Below are 20,685 nucleotides of genomic sequence, written 5' to 3' on the forward strand. Positions count from 1 at the left end.
ATGTTCTCAGAGCGTTATCTAATACGTTATTAGAACATTCCACTGACGTTATAATTATGTTCTCAGAGCGTTATCTAATACGTTATTAGAACATTCCACTGATGTTATATTTATCTTCTCAGAGCGTTATTTAATACGTTTTTCGAACATTACAGTGAAGTTATATTAATGTTCACAGAGCGTTATTTAATACGTTATAAGAGCATTCCACTGATGTTATATTAATGTTTTCAGAGCGTTATTTAATACGTTTTTCGAACATTATATTAATATTCTCAGAGTGTTATTTAATACATTATTAGAACATTCCACTGATGTTATATTAATGTTATCAGAGCGTTATTTAATACGTTTTTCGTACATTCCACTGAAGTTATTTTAATGTTCTCAGAGCGTTATTTAATACGTTTTTCGTACATTCCACTGAAGTTATTTTAATGTTCTCAGAGCGTTATTTAATACGTTTTTAGAACATTCCACTGATGTTATATTTATGTTCTCAGAGCGTTATTTAATACGTTTTTCGAACATTATATTATTATTCTCAGAGCGTTATTTAATACATTATTAGAACATTCCACTGACGTTATATTAATGTTCTCAGAGGTTTATTTAATACGTTTTTCGAACATTACAGTGAAGTTATATTAATGTTCTCAGAGCGTCATTTAACACATTATTAGAACATTCCACTGACGTTATTTTAATGTTCTCAGAGCGTTATTTAGTACGGTATTAGAATATTATAAATGCATTATATTTATTAAGTGTGAGAGAGAAAGAGATAAAGGGTCTTTACGACTGATTCTTCAGACTGCCTATAGGGGGCGTCCCACACTAATTCACACACTGTGCCCTTTTATACAATCAGTGCAATGTGGTGTGTGTATAATAGTGCATATTTTCAAGTGCATAGTATAAGTAGGTGAATTGGGATGCAGAAATTGTCTGACACATGTTGATCTGGCTTCATGCCTGACTGCTTTCACTCAGGTCCTCTCGCTGAGCTGGTTTTGACTTTCCTGTTCAGCAATTTAGCTTTCTGTCTCATTTGTGCCAACACTGCCAAACGCAGCCATGGAGACCAAGAGTGTGTGTGTGTGTGTGTGTGTGTGTGTTTATGTTAGACACAACAAGATTAGTCATGAGTGAGTAAGGCAGTGTGTTTACTGGTTGTATTTACAGAGCAGGCGTTTGGCGTCAGCACTAGTGGAAAGTTCCCCGTAGCTGATATCACACTCGATCAGGTTTTCTCCTCTGCTGGAGGGGAAACGGCAGGAATGAGAAGCTGAATGCGTTCAGACGTCTCAGGTGTTGCTGTTCTCAGAGCGAGTCAGAAATTCTGCCGTTATCTGCGTTTGCAGCTGAATGAGTCTTTTCAGTGCTCAGACTGTGGGATTATCTGTCACGCCCTTCATTATCAGCCACAGGAGACTGGGAACACTGACCTGGGACCTGTGCTTTTATTTCATTACTGTACTCCAGTGCATTTTCAGGTATCTGTACTTTCTCTGAGTGTTTATATTTTAGTAAACATTGATTTCAGTAGGCTGTTACTACAGTTAACAACTTGCAGAACGAGACACCGGACAACGATTCACTGATTCAAATGATTTAGTCGGAGGAAATCTCCAGAAAACAATTCACTGATTCAAATCATCCATTTAGAACAAGTCTTTAGTTATTGATTTATTGATTCAAATGATCCAGTCAAAGCGAGTCTCCAGTTAACGATTTACTGATTCAAATCTTACAGTCCAATTGGGTTTCCAGTTAACGATTCAATGATTCAAAGGATCCAGTCAGAGTGAGTCTCCAATTAATGATTCACTAATTCAAATGATTCAGTCAGAGTGGGTGTCCAGAAAACGATTGACTGATTCAAATCATTCGTTTAGAACTAGTCTTTAGTTAAGGATTCACTGATTTAAATGATCTAGTCACAGCGATTCTCCAGTTAATGATTCACTGATTCAAATAATTCACTTAAAGTGAGTCTCCAGTTAATGATTCACTGATTCAAACGATTCAGTCAGAATGAGTCTCCAGAAAATTATTGACTGATTCAAATTATCCATTTAGAACTAGTCTTTAGTTAACTATTCACTGAATCAAATGATCCAGTCAGGGTGTCTCCACTTAACGATTTACTGATTCAAATCATTCACTCAAACTGAGTCTCTTGTTAACAGTGGATCTATTCAAATGATCCAGTTAGAGTGAGCCTCCAGTTAACTATTCACTGATTCAAATGATCCGATCAGAGAGAGTCTCCAGTCAACAACTCAATGATTCAAATAATTCAGTTTAAGTGAGTCTCCAGTTAACGATTCACTGTTTCAAAAAATCTAATCAGAGCGATTCTCCTGTTAACAATTCACTGAGTCAAATTATTCACTCAAAGTTAGTCTCCAGTTAATGATTTATTGATTCAAATAATCTGATCAGAGCGAGTCTCCAGTTAACAATTCACTGATTCAAATGATCCAGTCAGAGCGAGTCTCTAGTTAATGATTCACTGATTCAAATAATCTAATCAGAGCGATTCTCCAGTTAACAATTCACTGAGTCAAATTATTCACTCAAAGTTAGTCTCCAGTTAATGATTCATTGATTCAAATAATCTGATCAGAGTGAGTCTCCAGTTAACAAATCACTGATTCAAATCATCCATTCAGAGCGAGTCTCTAGTTTATGATTCACTGATTCAAATTATCTAGTCAGAGCAAGTCTCTAGTTAATGATTCACTTATACAAATCATTCAGTAAAAGCGAGTCTCCAGTTAACGATTCACTGATTCAAATAATCTGATCAGAGCAGTTCTCCAGTTAACGATTCACTGATTCAAATAATCTGATCAGAGCAATTCTCCAGTTAACGATTCACTGATTCAAATCATTCAGTCAAAGTGAGTCTCCAGTTATCAATACACTTATTGAATGATCCAGTCAGAGTGAGTCTCCAGTTTATGATTCACTGATTCAAAGGATCCAGTCAGAGTGAGTCTCCATTGAACAACTTCAACGTAGCTTATCTTTATATTACATTATGCCAGTATACAATAGCATGATTTTGTGTACCCCCCCCCCACACCGCCCGTATATTAGCTTCAAACTAATGATCCCTCATCACGGTGATGATTGTGCTCTCAATAATAAATGAAGCACATTCCTGCGGTACAGTGTGTGTAACAGAGACTCGACATCTGCTGTCCGCCGTCTGCTGTTCTAGTCTTCATGGCTCAGCGTTGAAGAAAGTGTGTTTCCTGAAGGATGCCAGAGTATGTGTGTGTGTGTGTGTGTGTGTGTGTGTGTGTGTGTGTGACTCACCTGAGCTCTTCTTCTGTGTGCCTGCAGGACCACTGCCTGAACCGCTGCTCAACGGGGACATGGACGACAAGGTGAGAGAACGTCAGACAATGTTTTTCATTTGAGGTGATCAGTGTTGGGTTAGTTACTTCAAAATAAGGTCATTAATTAGTAATTATAGGGCCAGATAGAATCTGCAGACGTTATTTTATGCGGAATGATTTTGGGAGTATCATAATTATTTACAATGGTATGACCCATTATAGGGGTGTTCACATGTATTTTTGTATTATCTGTTGTTTTTACAATAGATATTATTTAATTTACTATTTAATATATGTGAACTATTTAAAGAGCAGAACCCCTCCCAGGTCGTATTTTAGCATTCTTCACCAGGGTTCAAGCGTTATTTAGAGGGTCAAACCCAAGTGTGCCGCAAGCCTGCGTTTGAGTGAAGGTCTCGGCCGTTAGATCGCCCCCTGGGGGCTGGCTGCAGTACAAGTCATAAAGCCCGCCTCCTCCGTGTTTATGAAGGAGACTTGAGCCCAAATAAAAAAAATTAATTACACTTGCAATAAAATGTCCCGAAAGATGGTTCTGGTGGATTAAGGCACTGGTTATTGTGCTGAAATAGGTGCAGATCTTCATTTTTGTAAACAGTTTGTTTTTAGCAGTAATTTAATGCTGGGCGTGTCATCGTGATTGACAGCTGTGATTGACAGCTTCTCAAAGCAGCGCGTCTGAGCTTCGGCAGGAGACTGAAATGTTATTATTCGATTTCTGTGTTATTTTACCATGACAAAATGAGTTCAGCAGTAAACTATAGTTTCTGACATACATGATCTGGTGGAACACTGTTTATTCGCTAAGGTCAGGGCTTTTTTCGGGCTTTATTATTTTGCTGATACACGCCTAGCCACCCAGATAGCAAAATACACTAGGGCCAGTTCCGGCTAGATTCTCGCCTGCCGGAGACTTACCCCTCAGAGCTCAGACTGACTACCTCTGCTGGACCTACTGTTATGCATTTCGGCCCGGAGCTGGCGGGATTGAATATATAAAACCCTCATATTTATTAACGTTATTACATCCATTTGTGTTGATATGACAGCAAACGCATGCTGAGCAGTTCGGGGGGCGTGGTTGATTTTACATAAAGCGTTTGGTTGGAAGCTCGACTCTGCTCATTTTCGCGGCTCCTCCTCTGGCTCCATCAGACAATCCTTCTGCGCATGTCAAGGCTCCAATTTCAGCAGTCTTTTGCGACAGTTTGTGCCCGTCAAGCAGGCGTTTTGCCCTCAAGCCGTTCAATGGGAAAAGGGGCTGTCGCGTCGTCCATATTTTTTACAGTCATTGGTCAAACGTCAGTGAAGTGAAGATATCAGGATCTCCTGCTGTTTGTTGCTTTGCGGCCTCCATAATTCACCTTCTGGAGTCTGGAGAGCTTCACTGATAAAGACAGTGATAGTAACCACATTTTACACTGATATTGTAAGCTAATATATGCATTTTATTATATTAATAATCACTGAATGCCTGAAATATCATTACAACATCAAAAACAAAACATGGTGGATTGGTTCATGTCTATTTGACATCTACTCATTATTTCACAAAGTCTGTTTCCTTCAGCTTAGTGCCTTATTTATTAGAGGTCTACACAGTGGAATGAACCGCCAACTATTCCAGCATATGTTTTACACAGCGGATGCCCTTCCAGCTGCAACCTGTCACTGGGAAACACCCATGCACTCTCATTCACACTCATACACTATGGACAATTTAGCCCAATTCCCCTATACCGCATGTGTTTGGACTTGTGGGGGAAACCGGAGCCCCCGGAGGAAACCCACGCCAACACGGGGAGAACATGCAAACTCCACACAGAAATGTTAACTGACCCAGCCGAGGCTCGAAGCAGCGACCTTCTTGCTGTGAGGCAACAGTGCCTGACCCTAGTTTATGCAGAAAGAAAGAAAGTCAAACCGGTTTTATACAACCTGAAACGACGACTAAATGATGACGCCTTTGAGTTTGAAACACAGAGACAAACGAGCTCAAATTATAATAATTATAAAACAATATATGAAATAATGAAGGATCATTGTGTCATTATTATCAACAAAGAGGCAGCTAATTTGCATAAAAATGAGTCACAGCACATGAACCGCTCTGAACCTCTTCATAACTGCAGTAATTCAGTCAAAATGTGAAATCCTGTATTAGTCGGAGGAAAATTTGATTTACTGTGATTATTATTATTGACTGCAGTCATTTAGTGAGCAATGGTGTTATTTTAGTATTAATGTTTCACGCTGCAGCTAGATTATTATTTTCAGGTATGAAATATCAGGTAGAATAAGCGAAATACATTCATTCATTCATTTTCTTGTCAGCTTAGTCCCTTTATTAATCCGGGGTCGCCACAGCGGAATGAACCGGCAACTTATCTAGAAAGTTTTTACACAGCGTATGCCCTTCCAGCCGCAACCCATCTTTGGGAAACATCCACACACACATTCACACACACACTCATACACTACGAACAATTTAGCCTACCCAATTCACCTGTACCGCATGTCTTTGGACTGTGGGGGAAACCGGAGCACCCGGAGGAAACCCATGCAAAGGCAGGGAGAACATGCAAACTCCACACAGAAATGCAAACTGAGCCGAGGCTCGAACCAGCAATCTTCTTGCTGTGAGGCGACAGCACTACCTACTGCGCCACTGCCTCGCCCATAAGCGAAATATTTTGAGGTAAATTGAGGCTCTGGGCTTTGACTCTGCTAAATTAATTATTTTAAAAATATTTAAAGTGCCGTTTAATTTTTGTTAATTTATTTATATCGTTTTATATATATTTATTTTATCACAATATTTCCTTTTCAATTTTTCGTCTGATGTCTTTTAGTTTGGCTGAAATATAAAAAAATATGCATACCTGGAGTCTCCAGTACTTCAGACCCATCTCCCGCCATCCTCCCATTTTGTTATTTCTCCCGGAAAACCATAAGCACATTTAACGGAAATCCAGTACCACTGGAGTGTCTTTCACAGTGGCGTAGCGCAAAATGCGGGGTGGGCCCCCTGCAGGGATCACTGACGGGGCCCCCTGTTGGGGGGGGTGGGGTCGGTGGACCGAGGAAGCGATCACAAATTGAGGAGCGCTCGGGGGAGGGGGCGGGGTGGAGTGACAACGCGGGGTAGCGTTCACAAACTGATGAGAGATCACAAACAAGCGGCGAGAGCGTCAAAGTAACCGGAAGTCATTCATTTTCAATGAGAACCGGCGGCGAGGAGCAGCGCGGCGCATCTTCTCCGGTGTGGGTGTCGAGGAGAGTTGAAATCAAGTCAACTTTATGGTATGAGCTATGACGCGGTTCGGCGGCAAGCAATCAGTGTGAAGTAGTCCACCCCTAATCACGGGGTCACCCCTAATTAAGGGGGCTAATAATATTGACCTTAAAATGATTTTATAAACATTAAAACTTATTTTATTTTAGCTGATTTAAAACGTATAACATTTTCAAAAGAAGAAAAAATATTATAGGAAATACTGTGAAAAATTACTTGCTCTCGCACTATTAAACATCATTTGGGAAAAATTTGAAAAAGAAATTCGCAGGAGGGTGAATAATTTTAACTTGTGTATATATATATATATATATATTTATATTAAAAGGTAAGTAGAAACTATTTACTTGAGTCATTTTATCATCAGGTACTTTTTTCCTCTTACTCGAGTAACTTTTTAGATGGCTCCTTTTACTTTTATTTCACTAAAGACTTCCGCAAGTGCTTGTACTTTTACTTGAGTATAGATTTAGGATACTCTACTTACCTCTGGGTAGCACTGGAACATGCAAACTCCACACAGAAATGCCAACTGGCCCAGCCAGGACTCAAACCAGTCACCTTCTTGCTGTGAGGTGACAGTGCTAACCACTGAGCCACCGTGACACCCCAAAATAATCTTATTTCGAAGCGAAAACACAATTATTTCGCTTGTTTTGGGGGAAAAAAGCACCTAATTTGACTCATTATGTATGAAAACAATACAATATTGATATATTTCTTGATATTTGGACTAGAAACAAGACGTAAACTAAGTAAAGCTCAGTGTGACAGGCTCAGTTCCTCAGTTTGACACAATAACAGTAATGCATGACACCCTGCCACATGAACACACATACACACACACACACACACACACACACACACACACACACACATTGTTTTAAAGGAAATAAGGCAAGTCCATATTTACTCCCGGCTTTCCAAACTGTCCATTTTAGTGTTGACGAGTGGACATGCGCTGTCGGTTTGCTTCACGTCGCCCACGTCTTGCTGCTATTGTTAAGTTTAGAGTCTGCGAGTCTCCAGAAGTGCTTTGCAAAGGATTGTGGGAAAGTTTCCTAATGGTTGAAGAGCTGATGTGCTGTCAGACGCTGCCTCCTTTTGCAGCTAATGATGCTAACACACACACAGTGTTCCTCATAGACTCAAGGCTGACCCCTAGTGCCCTTATTAGTGCACTGAACATTACTGGTAGTGTTGACATCAAGATTGCCTGAGTTTTTGGTAACACTTTAGGTCACAATTCATGCTATTAACTACTGGCTTATTACATTGTTTAGGATTAAGATATGAACTGTTTAAGTATGATCTTATTTGACTCTCTAATTATACCCAATACCTAAACCCAACAAACTATTAATAAGCAGCTAATTATTAGTTCATTGTGCTAAAAGTCTTAGTTAATATAGGTTTTGGTAACATTTTATTTAGTCATAATTCATCCCTGCTGAAAAATCCAGCTTAAACCAGCCTAGGATGGTTGGCTGGTTTTAGCTGGTTGACCAGGCTGGTTTAAAAGGGGTTTTGGCCACTTCCAGCCTGGTCTTTGCTGGTCAGGCTGGGAGATGACCAGCTAAAACCAGCTTGATCAGCCTAGCCAGGCTGGGAGCCCAGCCAAAACCAGCTATGTCCAGCTTAAACCAGGTTGGTCAAGTTGGTTTAAGCTGGTCATTTTCCAGCCTGACCAGCTAAGACCAGGCTGGAAATGACTGGAAACCAGCCTGGAAGAGGCCAAAAACCCTCTTAAACCAGGCTGGTCAACCAGTTAAACCAGTCATCATCCTAGGCTGGTTTAAGCTGGATTTTTCAGCAGGGATGCTATTAACTTCTGGTTTATTACCTGCCTATTATTAAGACATGAACTGATCAATAATATTTTCTCGTGATCTCATTCATTTTCTTTCGGTTTAGTCTCTTTATTCATTAGGGATCGCCACAGCGGAATGAACCGACAACTATTCCAGCATTCAGCGGATGCCCTTCCGGCCGCAACCCAGTGCTGGGAAACACCCATACACACTCATTCTCACACACACACACACACACTCATACACTACAGCCAATTTAGTTCCTCAATTGACCTATAGCGCATGTGTGTGAACTCCACACAGAAATGCCAATAACAGACCCAGCGGAACCACAGTGCTAACCACTGAGCCGCCGTGTCGCCCTTGATGTTTGTCCAAACTACCTATTTAAAATGAGCTGAAACTAAACAATTCTTTAAAATATAAAATTTACATTTTTTTGTGGGGACAACTTCTAAGTTTTTGCAAATAGTGGCGCAGTAGGTAGTGCTGTTGCCTCACAGTAAGAAGGTCGCTGGTTCGAGCCTCGGCTGGGACAGAGTTTCCTCAGGGTGCTTCGGTTTCCCCAAAAAGTCCAAACACATGCGCTATAGGGGAACTGGGTAGGCTAAATTGTCTGTAGTGCATGTGTGTGAATGAGTGTGTGTGGATGTTTCCCAGTCATGGGTTGCAGCTGGAAGGGCATCCCCTGCGTAAAACATATGCTGGATAAGTTGGCGGTTCATTCCGCTGTGGCGAGCCCTGATAAATAAAGGGACTAAGCTGAAAAAGAAAATGAACGATTGAGTTTACCGTAACAGAATAAACTGTGATTGATCTCATTGTGAGTTGTACATCATTATCTTTAGCTGTGGTCTTCTCTGAAATCTGTCTGCTCTTCAGGTCAATGGAAACAGAGACGTGGAGCTGAAGGAGTCGAAGTTATCAGTGAGTCCGTCTCCATCCAGCGCCTCCTCCAACACCTCCCTCACGACCCCGCCCACTGAGACTCCGCCTCCAGAGGTGAGGCTGATAATATGCAAATGAGCCAATCAAATGTAAATCAGATCACTCAGCTGCTGCTCGATGGGCTATATGCACAGTCAGTGTAACTACAGCTTAATGACTTAATGACTTAAACTTAATGTTTTCAGTTTCATTTTACAGCATCGAGGTTTTTAATGAATTTAAAACACAATCAGTTTAATAAAGAGTTAAAACAAGTGTCCATATTTTAAAGATATTTGAAAGAAGTAAGGTGCTATATTCACTTTAAATAAAGTGATTGTGTCAAATGTAAAATCCGTACAAATTTAATCACAAAAGAATAAATGAAGTCATTCTCTTTAATGTAGTTGATGCAGACTCATTCATAAATTACACTCACCGGCCACTTTATTAGGTACACCTGTCGAACTGCTCATTAACGCAAATTTCCAATCAGCCAATCAAATGGCAGCAACTTAATGCATTTAGGCATGTAGACATGGACAAGACGATGTGCTTAAAGTAAGCATCAGAATGGGGAAGAAAGGGGATTTAAGTGTTTTTGAAGGTGGCATGGTTGTTGGTGCCATGGTCTGAGTATTTCAGAAACTGCTGATCTACTGGAATTTTCACGCACAACCATCTCTAGGGTTTACAGAGAGCGGTCTGAATAAAGAGGAAATATCCAGTGAGCGGCAGTTCTGTGGGCGCAAATGCCTTGTTGATGAGGTCAGAGGAGAATGGCCAGACTGGTTCCAGCTGATAGAAAGGCAACAGTAACTCAAATAAGCACTCGATACAACAGAGGTCTGCAGAAGAGCATCTCTGAACACACAACACGTCCAACCTTGAGGCGGATGGGCTACAGCAGCAGAAGAGCACACCGGGTGCCGCTCCTGTCAGCTAAGAACAGGAAACTGAGGCTACAATTCACACAGACTCACCAAAACTGGACAAAAAAATGGGTCCAACCCGGTACTAGTAAGGTGTACCTAATAAAGTGGCCGGTGAGTGTAGATGCAGCAAAAAATGCTAATCACCGATGTAGTTTTCCATAAATCTGCTATATTTGCGATTAAAGTTTATCTAGTTAACGCTAGCTTGTTTACAATACAGTAGCTTGATGCATAGTGGACTGCAGCTAACACGCCAAAGCCGCAAGCAGAAATTGTAAGTAGATTGTTTTCTTTCTGAAATGCGTTTCTTTTGCGTACTCCATTGGCAGGTTATTTAGCTTGTTTCAAGGAAGAAAAACTCCTTAAACTGGACATTTCTGAAAACAAGACAATAAATATATGCTACTTGTCTAAGAAAACACTTCTTGATTTAAGAATGTTTAGATATTTGGACTAGAAACGAGACTTTTTGTTGTTGTTTTTCGCAGCGCACTGCTAATTTTGCACTGTTTATTTTGTGTTTTCCCTCAGGCCGTGGAGGCGTCCATCATGGCTGCAATCCCAGAGCTCAGTCTGTCTCTCCAGCAGGTCAAAGAGCGAGCGCACCAGAAGCGCTGCAATAAGAGAGCGCCCCCTATGGACTGGAGCAAGAAAAACGAACTCTTCAGTAACCTATAGACCAGGGGTGACCAAACTTGTTCCTGAAGGGCCGGTGTCCTGCAGATTTTAGCTCCAACCCTAATCAAACACACCTGAACACGCTAATCAAGGTCTTAGGTTTACTTGAAACATCCAGGCAGGTGTGTTGAGGCAAGTTGGAGCTAAATCCTGAAGGGACACCGGCCCTCCAGGACCGAGATTGGTGACCACTGCAATAGACCTTCATCCACCCATTCATCCGTCCATCAGCTCTGTTTTAAAGGCTCCTACACAACTAATAATGGTCACTATAGCCTTATCTCCACCAAATCCACTAGACAACACACTTTTATTTATTATAAACACATGCTAGCTCGGTCACCTGCCACTTTAAGTGAAGTTTATTTCTTAACTAATTTTGAGAGGATCACGTGCTCATGATTGCCTGCAGCTGGTCCCGCATTATTCATAAGCCACTATAAATACCCTAAGCTCCATATAACAGCCATCTTCGTTTTGAAGAATCCCCTCTTCCACCCCTCCTCCACCTTCTTTAGATGGGTGGCACGGTGGCTCAGTGGTTAGCACTGTTGCCTCAGAGTAAGAACTTCACTGGTTCTAGTCCTTACCAAGCCAGCCGACGTTTCTGTGTGGAGTTTACACGTTCTCCCCATGCTCACGTGGGTTTCCAATTAACTTAGGTTAATTGACTCATCCAAATAAGCACCATAGACATGCTCCTAGTAAGTAGTTATCTCTTAAGAGCGATCACTATCTGTTCATTAGCTACTACAGCAGGGGAGTTCTCTAGATCTACCTGAGTTCAAACTCCCTGCAAACGGGAGGGAGCCCCGGGCTTGAGGATCTTATTAGCTCAGAGCTCTCTCCTGGGACAGCATGCCAAACAAGCTTTATAATCAATCATCAGCTAAGTGTGAACTCTTGAAATGCTAAAATAAATAAATAAATGGATTCCCGTTAGCATCAATCATTTAAAGGGATAGTTCACCCAAAAAAAATTACTATACTCACTATTTACTCACAATCAAGTGTGTATAAACCTTTATTAGCTTTCTTTTTTTGTTGTTGCTGTTGTTGATGAACACAAAGGAAGACATTTTGAAGAACGCTGAAAAGCAAAGTAGGGACTCTCAACATTCTTCAAAATCTCTTCTTTTGTGTTCGACAGAGGAAAGAACTCATAAACGTTTTGAAACGAGTAAAAAGATGAGTGAAGGATAGATTTTTACATTTTTGGTTGATCTGCCCCTTTAATAATTTGAACTTTATAATTATGGTTATCATTATTGTTGTGAAAGGGCCTGAAGACGTAATGAAACAGAGCACTTTATCATTATTATCATTATTATTATTATTATTAATGAGGCTAAAGTCATCAATATAGTAGGTTCTATATGATGCATGTACAGTGTGTATATGTACAGCTGGAGTCAGAATTATTCGCCCCCCTTTGAATTCTTCTTTCTCTTTTAAATATTTCCCAAATGTCTAAATGTTTAGCAGGGCAAGGAAATGTTCACAGTATGTCTGATAATATTTTTTCTTCTGGAGAAAGTCTTATTTGTTTTATTTCCGCTAGAATTAAAGCAGTTTTAAAATTTTTAAGAACAATTTTAAGGTCAATATTATTAGCCCCTTTAAGCTATATATTTTCTCGATAGTCTACAGAACAAACCACCGTTAACCCTAACCTGCCTAGTTAACCTAATTACCCTAGTTAACCCTTTAAATGCCACTTTAAGCTGTAAAGAAGTGTCTTGAAGAATATCTAGTCTAATATTATTTACTGTCATCATGGCACTGATAAAATAAATCAGTTTTTAGAGATGAGTTATTAACACTATTATGATTAGAAATGTGTTGAAGCCATTTATGGGTTGCAATTTTATTTCGCACCCCTAGAGGGTGTATATGGTATTTATGCTCTCCTCAAGATGAGCTGAGAGGTGTAGAAGGTCAAACAAACTTTTTGACCGTCTTGGCTGAGAGAACGGGTATTATATTTGTTATATTTTTTGATGTTTGTTTTTTTGACAAAATGGACAATAAATGGATTGGAATATCTAACTTCATTTGCAAAGGTATGGACGTTTCACTTTTTTATTGACCCATTCAAGCAACAAACGCGTCAGAACCAACGACCAAAATATTCGCATCTACAAATGTGCTGACAAAACTCTGCTCTTCGTTAAACAGAAATTGAGGAAAGAAATACACAGCGGGGCTAATAATTCTGACCTCAACTGTACACACAAGTTTATATGTATTCAGAATGACGTATTTGCATTACTAACAGATTATTTTAGTACTACAAATGAACTGTGACAGATTTACAGTCCCTGGCTGTGTTCAGAATGAAGAACTAACCTACTGCAATACTGAAAAACACTTATGTTTAATTAATAGTTTCTACATATATATTTTTGTGATTCACTGGGGCTTTCAGTTTATAAATGCTTATGAATTGAGCTAAATTGAAGACCTTTTTTATTAGATGAAACCATATATTGTATAAGATATATTATATATTTAGAAATGTGTCTGCACAATAGCACTACAGGAAGTACTACAGCGATTCACAGTAAATACTGTAGTGTTTACGATCCATACTATAGGACTTGATTTAATCTGTTGTGGTGATTCTACAGTTGCTATGGTAACACGACGACTATATTAATGTTTTCAGACCCCCTTAAATTTTTCACTCTGTTATCTTGTAGCCTTTTGCAAGCCTCTCCAGAGATGCTCAATTGGGTTTAGCTCAGGGCTCTGGCTGGGCCATTCAAGAACAGTCATAAAGTCCTTATAAATCAACCCCTTCAATATTCCAGTGTTTCTTTTTTAATAAATCTGCAGAAATGTCAACAGTTCTGTGTTTTTCTGTCAATATGAGGTGCTGAGTGGACATTAATAAGGAAAAAATTAAATGATTTTAGCAAACGGCTGCAATATAACAAAGAGAGACAAATATAGGGGGTCTGAATACTTTCCGTACCCACTGTATACTCAAATAACTCAATACTGGTGTTTTCCACCACTATACGATATGCTTTACTACAGTACCCCACAGTTTACTGTAAAACAACTAAAGTATACTACAGTGTGTATTAGTTCACTAATGCTAATAGTATGCTGAAGCATCAAGAGTTGAAAATACTCCAATATAGTATGATTCAAAAGCACTACAGTATTTACTATAGTAATTATTCATGTTTTTGTACTTTATGTAAGCATTAAAATGTCAATAAAAGCTACTTTTCGAGAGACCAAGCTTTCATAATGCATAAAAATATTCGCAAAATACAAAAAAAAAAGATTAATTTAAGGTGTTTGCTATTATAAACAGTTATGAATTGCATTATGACCTCCATCTGACTTTTTAAAAATCAGTTTAAAACAAATCATCCTACAGAACATATTATACATTTAGAAATATGTCTAAAAAAGCCCTTTAAAAAAGTACTACAGTGAATTACTGTAGATACTGCATCATTTATGATCCATACTATAGTGAAGTACTTGATTTAATCGGTTGTGGTGATTCTACAGTTGCTTGGTAACCTGACAACTATAGTAATGCAGTGGGTATGGAAAGTTTTCAGACCCCCTTACGCATTCAGACCCCCTTAAATTTGTCACTCTTGCAGCCATTTGCATGTCGCTCCAGAGATGCTCAATTGGGTTTAGTTCAGGGCTTTGGCTGGGCCATTCAAGAACAGTCATTGAGTTGTTGTGAAGCCACTTCTTCGATATTTCTGTGTTTCTTTTTTTAAACAAATCTGCAGAAATTTCAACAGTTCTGTGTTTTTCTGTCAATATGGGGCGCTGTGTGGACATTAATGAGGATGAAAATTAAATATTAAAAATATTACAAATTTAAAAATTAAATACAGTATAATACGCTTTACTGTAGTATGGTTTAAAACACTGCAGTAGTCATTCATGTTTTTGTACTTTATTTAAGCATTAAAAATATCAATAAATGTACTTTTTTGAACTTTTCAGCATCAAAAGTTGCCGAATGAAAGATCAAGATTTCACAATGCATTAAAATAAGATTAATTTACATATCTTTGTTATTCTAGTGCACGCATTACACTCTGTATACCGTTTTAAAGCATGGTAAACAGTATGGTGTTGTTGTGCTGTAGTCACAAACTACACTGCATGTTTAATTTAACGTTTATTATTTTAAAAATTACCTTTTTGTATGATGTTTTATGTAAATAAATGAATGTTTCCTGTAATGTTTGGATTAAACATGGGAAGAAAACTTGTGCCTTTAGTTCCTATTCATTCAAATGCAGTCAAATTGCGTTGCATTGTGGGATTGGGATACAGTATTTCAGCAATAAACTGTGCACAATATTCATTGTATTAGTGTGACATTCTGAACAGACATTCTATCTCATGCAGCATGTCTGACATTGAGCAGGTGTTTGTCTGTAAATGTGTGTGTGTGTGTGTGTGTGTGTGTGTGTGTGTGTTCTAACCAAACAATGATTAAATGATTTTCTAGCGATAATCATTTCATTGTTTTATAATGAAGGACCAAATGAAGACTAGATAAGAGTGCATCTCCTGACTGTCAAAATGCTTTTTATACAAAAGGAATCATGCAATATTGTTAACAGTGCTGTCCAAAACTCTGAAAGTGCAATGAAATCTTTTTTATGAATATACAGTGTAAAAAGCTAACTAATTTTTTATAGTCATACACATAGTTCATTTACTTACTCGTTAAGGTTAACAGGCTTACTTCTTTTTTGAAGTAAATCAACTAATCACTTTATTGGTAACTGCTTTACTCAATTTATAAACTAAACTAATGACGTTTAAAAGAATCAAGTTGACTATAAAGTAAACTAATCACTTTAAAAGATTCAGGCTCACTCACTGGATAAAGCAAAGTCAACCAATCGTTTTCAGTCAACTAATCACCTTTAAAAGACAACTAATCGTTTTCCAAGTTAACTAATCACCCTTTTTTTAAGCCAAGCAATCAATTTTAGTCAACTAATCGCTTTCAAAGTCAACTAATTGCTTTAAAAGAATCAGGCTTACTCCATAAAACAAAGTCCACCAATCATTTTAAAGTCATTTTAAAGTTAATCGCTCTTAAAGTCAACCAACTGCTTGCCAAGATATCTAATCGCATTTAAAGATAACTAACTGCCTTTTTTAAAAAGCCATACAACCAATTCTAAAGCCAAGTAATCACTTTGAAAGTCAACCAATAGATTTAAAGTCAACTAATCGCTTTCAAAGTCAACCAATTGCTTTTAAAAGTCAACTAATTGCTTTCAGAGTCAACTAATCGCTTTTAAAGACAACAAATTGCCTGTAAAAAAAAGCCAAGCAATCAATTTCAAAGCCAACTAATCGCCTTTAAAGCCAACTAATCACTATCAAAGCCAACCAATTGCTTCCAAAGCCAACCAATCGCTTTCAAAGTCAACTAATCGCTTTCAAAGCCAACCAATAGCTTTCAAAGCCAACCAATCGCTCTCAAAGCCAACTAATCGCTTCCAAAGTCAACTAATCGCCTTCAAAGCCAACTAATCGCTTTCAAAGTCAACCAATCGCTTCCAAAGCCAACTAATCGCTCTCAAAGCCAACCAATCGCTTTCAAAGCCAACTAATCACTTTCAAAGTCAACTAATCGCTTTCAAAGCCAACCAATCGTTTTCAAAGCCAACTAATCGCTTTCAAAGCCAACTAATCGCTTTCAAAGTCAACTAATCGCTTTCAAAGTCAACTAATCGCTTTCAAAGTCAACTAAACGCTTTCAAAGCCAACCAATCGCTTCCAAAGCCAACTAATCGCCTCCAAAGTCAACTAATCGCTTACAAAACCAACTAATCGCTTTCAAAGTCAACTAATCGCTTTCAAAGCTAACCAATCGCTTTCAAAGCCAACTAATCGCTTTCATAGTCAACTAATCGTTTTCAAAGCCAACCAATCGTTTTCAAAGCCAACTAATCGCCTCCAAAGTCAACTAATCGCTTACAAAACCAACTAATCGCTTCCAAAGTCAACTAATCGCTTTCAAAGCCAACCAATCGTTTTCAAAACCAACTAATCGCTTTAAAAGTCAACTAATCGTTTTCAAAGTCAACTAATCGTTTTCAAAACCAACTAATCGCTTTAAAAGCCAACCAATTGCTTCCAAAGCCAACCAATCGCTTTCAAAGTCAACTAATCGCTTTCAAAGCCAACCAATAGCTTTCAAAGCCAACCAATCGCTCTCAAAGCCAACTAATCGCTTCCAAAGTCAACTAATCGCCTTCAAAGCCAACTAATCGCTTTCAAAGCCAACCAATCGTTTTCAAAGCCAACTAATCGCTTTCAAAGCCAACTAATCGCTTTCAAAGTCAACTAATCGCTTTCAAAGTCAACTAATCGCTTTCAAAGCCAACCAATCGCTTCCAAAGCCAACTAATCGCCTCCAAAGTCAACTAATCGCTTACAAAACCAACTAATCGCTTTCAAAGTCAACTAATCGCTTTCAAAGCTAACCAATCGCTTTCAAAGCCAACTAATCGCTTTCATAGTCAACTAATCGCTTTCAAAGCCAACCAATCGTTTTCAAAGCCAACAAATCGCCTCCAAAGTCAACTAATCGCTTACAAAACCAACTAATCGCTTCCAAAGTCAACTAATCGCTTTCAAAGCCAACCAATCGTTTTCAAAACCAACTAATCGCTTTAAAAGTCAACTAATCGTTTTCAAAGTCAACTAATCGCTTTCAAAGTCAACTAATCGCTTTCAAAGCCAACCAATCGTTATCAAAGCCAACTAATCGCTTCCAAAGCCAACTAATCGCTTTCAAAGCCAACCAATCGCTTCCAAAGCCAACTAATCGCTTTCAAAGTCAACAAATCGCTTTCAAAGCCAACCTATCGCTTCCAAAGCCAACTAATCGCCTCCAAAGTCAACTAATCGCTTACAAAACCAACTAATCGCTTTCAAAGTCAACTAATCGCTTTCAAAGCCAGCCAATCGCTTTCAAAGCCAACTAATCGCTTTCATAGTCAACCAATCGCTTTCAAAGCCAACTAATCGCCTTCAAAGTCAACTAATCGCTTACAAAACTAACTAATCGCTTTCAAAGTCATCAAATCGCTTTCAAAGTCAACAAATCACTTTCAAAGTCAACAAATCACCTTAAAAAAAGCCAAGCATACAAACATAAAGCCAACTAATTACCTTCAAAGTCAACAAATCACTTTCAAAGTGAACTAATCGCCTTTAAAAAATCCAAGCAATCAATTATAAAGCCAACTAATTGTTTGTAAAGTAAACTAATCCCTTGCAAAATGAACTATTCGCTTTAAAAGTCGAACAAATCTCTTTCAAAGTCAACTAATCACCTTTTTTAAAAGCCAAGCAATTAATTTTAAAGCCAACTAATTGCTTTCAAAGCCAACTAATCCCTTTTAAAGTCAACTAATCGCTCTCAAAGCAAACAAATAGCTTTCAAAGTCAACCAATCGCTTTTCAAGTAAACAAATCGATTTCAAAGTCAACTAATCGCTATCAAAAGTCAACAAACTGCTTTCAAAGTCAACTAATCGCTTAAAGAAAGCCAAGCAATCAATTCTAAATTCAACTAATCCCTTTGAAAGTCAACTAATCTCTTTCCAAGTCAACCAATTGCTTTTAAAGACAACTAATTACCTTTTTAAAAAGCCAAGCAATCAACTTTAAAGCCAACTAATCACCTTCAGTCAACTAATCACTTTTAAAGTCAACTAATCACCTTTTAAAAAGCCAAGCAATCAACTTTAAAGCCAACTAATCACCTTCAGTCAACTAATCACTTTTAAAGTCAACTAATCGCCTTTTTAAAAAGCCAAGCAATTAATTTTAAAGCCAACGAATTGTTTTCAAAGTCAACCAATCGCTTTTAAAGCCAACTAATCGCCTTATTAAAAGCCAACTTATCAATTCTAAAACCAACTAATCACTTTCAAAGTCAACTAAGCGTTTTTTAAAGATGGGAAGCAATCAATTTTTAAAGTCAACTAATCGCTTTTAAAGCCAACTAATAAATTTTAAAGTCAACTAAGCGCTTTGAAAGCAACAGGTTTACTCACTTTATGAGGTAAAATGTTAAGAATTGGCATGAGATAGCGTTGGGCAATCTCCCTATCCTTCGGCTTAGTACCTGATTAATCAGGGGTTACCACAGTGGAATGAACCGCCAATTACTTTCATGTAATTTTATACATTTTTATACAATTTATGGGGGATATACTTTTATGTAATTTATGGGAAAACACCCACACACTCTCTTTTTCTCTCACACGTGAATGACAGATGTATCCCTGATATAAACAAATGAAGAAATAAAAACAATGCAACATGACAAAATTACTAAATTCATTTAATACAAAAGGTTAGGAAAAACTAGGACTACCCATATCAGTGTTGTTACTGTATATTAAAACTAATCAAGCACATCACTGGTGTATAATATTAACAAGAATAACGGCTTGTTCATACCAAGAACAATCACTATAATATGATAATAAAAATATATAACTGCAATGTCTTTATCAACATGCATGTTTCACATTACAGTTATTGTTCATGATGTGAATGCGCTTTAAAATGGACTAGCGCTAAATGCTAAAACCGGCCTTCAGTTAAACAAACGCCATTAATTACATCTTGTAACTTGGTATAAAACATCAATTTAGACATATGGCACAGAGGAAGAGTGTGGAAATATCCCACATCGGACACATCAGATCGTGTGCAAAAGTAGAAATGCTACTTTCCATTAGCTTAGCTGCAGGATCAGTCTGTTAGCGTTAGCGTCATCCGACATTTGACATATAATAAAAATATACATATGCTTTGGTACAACAAACAGGTTTGCTTCCCAATCAAATATACCTTTAGTGTACAATATACATATCTGATAAAGTTTAAATACTATTTTTGGACTAATATACGTTTAAAGATTAAAACAATAGTTCATGGTGCCTGCTTTAGGTGCATTAAGGCAGCGTTTCTGCATTCATGTTCCCTTTAAAAGCACACTTCATACAACAAACAAACGTCAGTCATGAGTTTTTACCTGCAAAGTCATTAAGAAAAATGAGGGATAAGCACCTCCTGAAGGCTGTTTACCTGCTGAAATGTACAGAAGTCACATGTAGTCCTTATAAAATAACATTTTCAGAGCTGAAATGCTTTGGGAAGCACAGTCATGATGAATTGTAGCTTTACGCAACTCTATAAACGACAGTAGAGGTTTGGATTAGCATGGTGACAATAAATACTGACACTTTTGAGTGAATTCATTGTTCATAGTTTTGTTTTTAGCCTAAATATCTAAATATCTAAAAAAAATATATATATATATATAAAATCAAGAAGCATTTTTTAGACAAAGAAATAAATCCTAATGTTTTAATTATTTAAAAATTTATAAAAAAAAATTTAACATTTACTTAAAACAATTTTTTTTTCAAATCAAACATTTTCTAAACAAAAAAATAATTTAAAATTATTCAAAAATCTATTTTTTAATTAGTTTAACATGTATTTTTTTTGTTTTCAGGGCAAAAATATAAAAAAAAAACTGAAAAACAAAAAAAATGAAATAATAATACATTGAATTTAAAAATCCTTTTATAATTTGCAATTTATTTTAAAAACTTCATTTTGACATA

The 20,685-nt window shown here is 37.7% G+C and overlaps 1 protein-coding gene and 1 long non-coding RNA gene across 2 annotated transcripts in view; one reads left to right on the forward strand and one right to left on the reverse strand.

The window, feature by feature from the left end:
* nherf1b (NHERF family PDZ scaffold protein 1b) overlaps nucleotides 1-15,272 on the forward strand; it is a 55,379-nt gene extending 40,107 nt beyond the window's left edge. Inside the window, exons 4-6 of the mRNA XM_005174539.6 lie at nucleotides 3,358-3,401; nucleotides 9,360-9,479; nucleotides 10,871-15,272. Of these exons, the coding sequence (XP_005174596.1) occupies nucleotides 3,358-3,401; nucleotides 9,360-9,479; nucleotides 10,871-11,017 (311 nt within the window). The 3' untranslated portion in view covers nucleotides 11,018-15,272. The remainder of the gene's footprint in view (nucleotides 1-3,357; nucleotides 3,402-9,359; nucleotides 9,480-10,870) is intronic.
* Nucleotides 14,950-18,700, reverse strand: LOC141381334 (uncharacterized). Its single transcript, XR_012401331.1, has 3 exons — nucleotides 18,209-18,700; nucleotides 16,959-17,664; nucleotides 14,950-16,697 (listed from the first exon to the last, which is right to left on the reverse strand). It is a non-coding gene; the product is annotated as an uncharacterized lncRNA (long non-coding RNA).
* Between the last annotated feature and the right edge of the window lie 1,985 nt (nucleotides 18,701-20,685).

This window comes from Danio rerio, chromosome 3 (genome assembly GCF_049306965.1).
Source record: "Danio rerio strain Tuebingen ecotype United States chromosome 3, GRCz12tu, whole genome shotgun sequence".
Lineage (NCBI taxonomy): Eukaryota > Metazoa > Chordata > Actinopteri > Cypriniformes > Danionidae > Danio > Danio rerio.